Genomic DNA, 7,888 nt, shown 5'->3' on the forward strand with positions numbered 1-7,888 from the left:
AGTTAACACAGCTTATATTTTGACGAAATCATGCATATCTCACTTCGTATTAACTTTGATTTTGTTAATGATATACATTGTTATGTATTATCTTTGTAAATTGTGCAATTTCATAAATTCTGTCTCACCAGGATAAATTCGGTCAGATGGAAAATTTCTGATTTGTGTTTATTCCACGCACAGATTTTCTATAACATCAGACATATTGAAAAAAATGTTCGATGTTTTAGATTTCCCTTAAGGGCTTTCCGCATGGAACACTTTAATCTTAACCTGATTTCCTAGTTCCTCAATTTCAAAGGCACCACGAACCCATCTCTTGTGTCGATCTACGTGCCTTATCAAATATGATACATGCAAGTTTATGCATTTTGTTTTATATGGATATTGTAAACTGCATCCATTTTACTTGAACTCGTCTGGGCGTTACCAGCATACCCCCGAAGTTACAGTATCATCGTGAATCTATTTCTTCTTTTATACATCGTGACTGCTATTGACAATCATTTTGACGGATGATATATTAAACGAGAAAGAAATAAAGAACCTTCCTAAACACAAGAAGATCGAGGAACGGTTTCTTATAGATACCACGACAGTCCAACACAAGAAACGGGCTGGTACGTCTCATTTCTTGTTGGACTCAAGGCAACATTGGAAAGAACCCTTTACTCGTGCAAACGGCCATAACGGACAAGGACCAAATGGAATATTGGAAAGATCACATGACTAATGACAAGGACCAGAGGGAACATTGGGATGAACACATAAATCGTAACAAGGACCAGAGGGAACATTGGGATGAACACATAAATCGTAACAAGGACCAGAGGGAACATTGGAATGAACACATAAATCGTGACAAGGACCAGAGGGAACATTTGGATGAACACATAAATCGTGACAAGGACCAGAGGGAACATTGGGATGAACACATAAATCGTAACAAGGACCAGAGGGAACATTGGGATGAACACATAAATCGTAACAAGGACCAGAGGGAACATTGGAATGAACACATAAATCGTGACAAGGACCAGAGGGAACATTGGGATGAACACATGAATCGTGACAGGGACCAGAGGGAACATTGGGATGAACACATAAATCGTGACAGAGAACAGAGAGAACATTGGGATGAACACATGAATCGTGACAGGGAACAGAGAGAACATTGGGATGAACACATGAATCGTGACAGGGAACAGAGAGAACATTGGGATGAACACATGAATCGTGACAGGGAACAGAGAGAACATTGGGATGAACACATGAATCGTGACAGGGAACAGAGAGAACATTGGGATGAACACATGAATCGTGACAGGGAACAGAGAGAACATTGGGATGAACACATGAATCGTGACAGGGAACAGAGGGAGGAACATTGTGGTGAACACATAAGTAGTGACAGGGAACAGAGGGAACATTGGGATGAACACGTAAATCGTGACAGGGAACAGAGGGAACATTGGGATGAACACATAAATCGTAACAAGGACCAGAGGGAACATTGGAATGAACACATAAATCGTGACAGGGAACAGAGGGAACATTGGGATGAACACATGAATCGTGACAGGGACCAGAGGGAACATTGGGATGAACACATAAATCGTGACAGAGAACAGAGAGAACATTGGGATGAACACATGAATCGTGACAGGGAACAGAGGGAACATTGGGATGAACACATGAATCGTGACAGGGAACAGAGAGAACATTGGGATGAACACATGAATCGTGACAGGGAACAGAGAGAACATTGGGATGAACACATGAATCGTGACAGGGAACAGAGGGAACATTGGGATGAACACATGAATCGTGACAGGGAACAGAGAGAACATTGGGATGAACACATGAATCGTGACACGTGAAATGAACACATAAGTAGTGACAGGGAACAGAGGGAACATTGGGATGAACACGTAAATCGTGACAGGGAACAGAGGGAACATTGGGGTAACCACATGACTCATGACAATGGCCAGAGGGAACATTGGGGTGAACACCTGAATCATGACATGGACCAGAGGGAATATCGGTATAAACACAGGATTCATGACAAGGACCAGAGAGAATAGTGAAAGAACACGTGACAAATGACCAGGACCAGTGGGAACATTAGGGTAAACTCAGGACTTACGCCAAGGACCAGAGTGAACATTGGGATGAACACATAAATCGTGACAGGGAACAGAGGGAACATTGGGGGGACAATGGCCAGAGGGAACATTGGGGTGAACACATGAATCGTGACAGGGACCAGAGGGAACATTGGGATGAACACATAAATCGTGACAGGGAACAGAGAGAACATTGGGATGAACACATAAATCGTGACAAGGACCAGAGGGAACATTTGGATGAACACATAAATCGTGACAAGGACCAGAGGGAACATTGGGATGAACACATAAATCGTAACAAGGACCAGAGGGAACATTGGAATGAACACATAAATCGTGACAAGGACCAGAGGGAACATTGGGATGAACACATGAATCGTGACAGGGACCAGAGGGAACATTGGGATGAACACATAAATCGTGACAGGGAACAGAGAGAACATTGGGATGAACACATGAATCGTGACAGGGAACAGAGAGAACATTGGGATGAACACATGAATCGTGACAAGGACCAGAGGGAACATTGGAATGAACACATAAATCGTGACAGGGAACAGAGGGAGGAACATTGTGGTGAACACATAAGTAGTGACAGGGAACAGAGGGAACATTGGGATGAACACGTAAATCGTGACAGGGAACAGAGAGAACATTGGGGTAACCACATGACTCATGACAATGGCCAGAGGGAACATTGGGGTGAACACCTGAATCATGACATGGACCAGAGGGAATATCGGTATAAACACAGGATTCATGACAAGGACCAGAGAGAATAGTGAAAGAACACGTGACAAATGACCAGGACCAGTGGGAACATTAGGGTAAACTCAGGACTTACGCCAAGGACCAGAGTGAACATTGGGATGAACACATAAATCGTGACAAGGACCAGAGGGAACATTGGATGAACACATAAATCGTAACAGGGACCAGAGGGAACATTGGGATGAACACATAAATCTTGACAAGGACCAGGGGGAACATTGGAATGAACACGTAAATCGTGACAGGGAACAGAGGGAACATTGGGATGAACACATGTCTTGACAAGGACGAGAGGGAACATTGGGATGAACACATAAATCGTGACAGGGACCAGAGGGAACATTGGGATGAACACGTAAATCGTGACAGGGAACAGAGGGATCATTGGGGGAAACCACATGACTCGTGACAAAGACCAAAGGTAGTATTCATGCGAACCCAGGACACATGACAAGGACGAGAGGCAACATTGGGATGAACATATAAATCGTGACAAGGACCAGAGGGAACATTGGGATGAACACATGAACCGTGACAAGGACCAGAGGGAACATTGGGATGAACACGTAAATCGTGACAGGGAACAGAGGGATCATTGGGGAAAACCACATGACTCGTGACAAAGACCAAAGGTAGTATTCATGCGAACCCAGGACACATGACAAGGACGAGAGGGAACATTGGGATGAACATATAAATCGTGACAAGGACCAGAGGGAACATTGGGATGAACACATAAATCGTGACAGGGACCAGAGGGAACATTGGGATGAACACGTAAATCGTGACAGGGAACAGAGGGATCACTGGGGGAAACCACATGACTCGTGACAAAGACCAAAGGTAGTATTCATGCGAACCCAGGACACATGACAAGGACGAGAGGGAACATTGGGATGAACATATAAATCGTGACAAGGACCAGAGGGAACATTGGGATGAACACATGAACCGTGACAAGGACCAGAGGGAACATTGGGATTAACATCTGTCAAAGTTAAGAGGAACATACTTATGTTTTAGAGACACATACCGTTTTTTGTTCATTAAGCCTCTTTTACTCTTACATTTTCAAAACAGAGGGGAAAATTGACAGGAACATTTGGTTTAGATCTGCTACTAGGACAATTGGATCAAACGGGACAGGCGACTTGAGGTTTACTGCAACTGATAAATAGAGTTTCACAATCACAATTGGACTCCTGGTTAAAACCATAAATAAATCCTGAAATAAACATCAATTACGTGTGTTTGGATATTTCGGTGACGGGTTATTATCCTCACACAACAAAGCAAATAAACGACAAAATGAAGTGCTACCTACAAACATAAACCAGGCTAACTGTATGACAACCCACGGGTTATACGACGCCGAACTGAATAATTGATGAAAGAGAATATCCGTTATAGAAAGTTTGTGTCTATTACTTAATTGAAACTGACAAAGAGAGACAATGGCCATACTAACAGACTAACATTTAGAACAGTTGCAGTAATCTTGTTACCTATTAGATAAATAAAATATGTCTCTGTGTTCTAACATTCTTCAGAAAATTTGAAATATCGATTTCTGTGCGAAATATATCATTTTAAAAATCAAATCAAATCAAAAGAAAACAAAGGCAGTTCTTATATTCTAAAATCTAGATTTTCAGATTTAGTTCTAATTATATATCTGCAATCGCGTGCAAATTGGTTTAAAAGAAGTGCTAGTGATACTCATAAAACAGGATTCCAAATAAGTACTGAATACTTATGTAATTCGTCGTCTTGAGCGAGTCAAACTAACGCCAATAGTTATTTAAATCATTAAAATTTTACAATTATCTTTACTTTTCTTTCTAGGTTTTAGGTCTTGACTGAATCTGAATATTCTGGAGCCTGTTTAGCATATACTTATAAAACAGCAGATTTTTCTATAATATTCTCATGTCATTAAATATTTCTGCGTTAATCAAAACATATGAACTCCATTTCCTTTAGATATAGATAATGTCCGAGTTTGGCATGATATATAGTTTACTAAAACTCTACAATAAGGAGAACATCGACATGTTTCATCGAATGAAAATATTGAATACAAATGCCCAGTTTTAAAAAATGGCTTCACAAACATATGTCTACTTCATTAGAGAAGCGCAAGGAAATTGTGTTTTCGAAAATGTCAACAGAACTAGAAAAAAGACCAAAAGGAATTCATTCTGCACTAATATATCGCTTAACTCTCGTATTCGGTGTCGGTGGCCATTTTGTGGCCAATCATACAAACTAAATCACACAGCAACAGATTAATCAAAACCTCGTTCGTGTTGTCGGTGTTATATTGGAAGTGTTAATTGTTTGTGTTTCGCGTTAAGACAGCAATTCGAAGCTGAATTGATTTATGTGGAGTTTAATCCTCTCGGCAGCGAGATATTTCCATCAGTTTAAAGCGTACATAGCTAGTACACGACTAAAGCTCGTCGATATCAACGTCTTAGCGGAGCTTGAAATGATGGTTTTAGTAAAACCATAATCAATGTTTGAGCATTTGATTTGACAGTATTGATAACATAACGTACACGTGTTACATACTGTAAACATGTTTATGCATAAATGCATTCACTTCTTACAACCCATGCTCAAAATATCTCTTTGATTTTTAGGTATAAGTTAACATTTTCAAAATCCATCGTAGATGAATACAGCATGGTTTGGTGGCGCAGTAGTTAGCACACACGTTTGTGGCAGTGGTAGTAGGATTGATCCTACATGTACATCGGTTTTCCGGTACTCCACTATATCTGTGGTTTAGTATTTTGAAATAAGATTTACAGGTGTCAGGTATAATCGTTTTCAATCCATATTTTATATAAACTTCGCGGTTAAAAAATAGACGTTATTAAGACATGTGATTAATCATATATAGAGTAAGCGTGAAAAGGCGAGCTGGAGCTTTTACCGAAATTGAATGCATTTGACCCCTGTTCATTTTCACACCACTTTCAAGTATTTGCGACAGCCAATGATAAAGTGTAAACAATGTAGGACCGAAATGTATTCAATTAAGTTATTCGGTTGCATAGCGATCCTTTATCTGAAAATAGAACGAGGATATAATGGAACAGCATGTGTCTGAATTGTATATGGACATCGAAATACGATGATTTCAGAACTTCTACTAGGAAAGCCATGTATATACGTAATGTATTTAAAGCCATCCTTTTTGGATTCTCAGACATTGCTATAACAAACAAAATATTTATTTACAGGTAATGAGTGTTGATTTCACAATCGCCAAATATAGCAACACATTTTATTTGATAGTAGTTGGAAAAGAAAAACCCTTAATTGCTTAATGTACTTTAGATGTAAGGATGCTTTATACCTTTGCACAAACAAATGGAACAAGTTACAAAAGATCCAGAATAGAAATAGCAGAATAATGATAAACAAAACAAGACTCTTTGAATTAAATTGCGGCAAATTGTTGAAAAAGAAATATGCACCACTCAATACAGAGTTCATAACATGATATGGCGAAATAATGATAGTTAGATGATAAATTGACCAAGACTGACAATCAAAGTTTATAAAAAGTCCAATTGTTTTACCTACATAGCAAAGATGTGTTGTTTTGATTATTTTCATTGCAAAATATGTGGTAAAGAATGAGTAACAAAATCGGGATTCTGCCTTCAGAGTTTATGGAAGAAAATGATACTACATAGAGAACAACAGCAACACTTACCAACAAAGATCAGGATCAACAGACCAGTGACACAAAGATAGATTGTAAACAAGAGCTGTCATACCCCTACAATAGTTAGACAAGAATGGCCGTTTTGTTATATTTTTTATGTTTCTTGTTGTAATTAATTAACTTAATGGTCTGGAAAAAAGATCGTTGGACATAAAGAAATAACAACTTTATCTTCTCCCCCGCCATTACAGAGTAAATGAATGTGAAAACTACATAGAGTATACATGGTCAGTGTCTACAAATATAGGCTGTATTTTGCGGAGGTTATCTTATTCTGTTTATCCTGTAACATTGGTTGATAATCGGACTAATGGAGCTTATACAGTTTTGGCATTCAATCTGTGTTTACCTGACATGGACGTAACGCTGAATTTTGCCTGATGAGGGACGCCAAAATAATTGCTCCGCGCGGAAACGTAGTTCCTAACTTTATCTGATATAACAGCGATTTTATGAATTTTCATAATCATCCTGTTCATTACAACATGTAAAATCGCCTATTTCAATAACTATTAATAATTCTAAACATAATATCTAAGTAAATTCAGAGCGTAATTCTGTCGAATTACCGCATGTGCTAAAATACAGCTGATTTCCGTCACTGCGGAATGCAGCAACAATATATGTGGCAAGTGTATTCCGACAACGGCACTGCCAGTTGCAGGATAACACAGCATGATGGCTTATAACACGAAATATATTCCCCTTCATTTTCATGGCGGGGGCATAAAAACAAATAATATATGTTTATCCCTCATCTCCACACGAAGATCGAACCAAGCATTAAATTCCGCTACACTGATATTTACCCTAATTTATCATTCTTGTTATTCACTAACAACCTTCTAAAGGCTGTACTGATTTCCAATCATCTTCACGGAACGGTAACTATGATTAAAGTATTGCTTTAGTTAAAAATTTTCTCCCTCAATATATTTGCTTGTTGTTTTTATATTTTTCTCACATCACTAGCCTAATTTACCAAGTATTGCGTTTTACAGTCTGTGTTATAGCCAGTCATTGAAATCGAATTTTGATAGTCATGTAAAAGCTGAGACGGACCTCTGGTTGTTGTTCAGCAAGGTAGCCACCAGCTTCTACAAGGAGAAAGAATTTTCCGCCTCAAAATGAATATGACTGTTCAGGGGCGATAAACCTAGCTAATGAACAAAAGGTTAAACGATTGCTTTATTTTTACAAACATATTGCCATTTGCAGTAAGGTCCTCTCTTTATTTTTATTT

The 7,888-nt window shown here is 39.0% G+C and overlaps 2 protein-coding genes across 2 annotated transcripts; both read left to right on the forward strand.

The window, feature by feature from the left end:
• Positions 1-725: 725 nt before the first annotated feature.
• Positions 726-1,880, forward strand: LOC132559262 (trichohyalin-like). Its single transcript, XM_060223883.1, has one exon. The coding sequence runs from the start codon at positions 726-728 to the stop codon at positions 1,878-1,880; it is 1,155 nt and encodes a 384-aa protein (XP_060079866.1).
• A 371-nt stretch (positions 1,881-2,251) lies between these two features.
• Positions 2,252-2,914, forward strand: LOC132559274 (uncharacterized). Its single transcript, XM_060223892.1, has one exon. The coding sequence runs from the start codon at positions 2,252-2,254 to the stop codon at positions 2,912-2,914; it is 663 nt and encodes a 220-aa protein (XP_060079875.1).
• Positions 2,915-7,888: the final 4,974 nt, after the last annotated feature.

This window comes from Ylistrum balloti, unplaced genomic scaffold (assembly GCF_031769215.1).
Source record: "Ylistrum balloti isolate Yb309-2 unplaced genomic scaffold, AGI_CSIRO_Ybal_v1 Utg369662, whole genome shotgun sequence".
In the NCBI taxonomy this organism is placed as follows: Eukaryota; Metazoa; Mollusca; class Bivalvia; order Pectinida; family Pectinidae; genus Ylistrum; species Ylistrum balloti.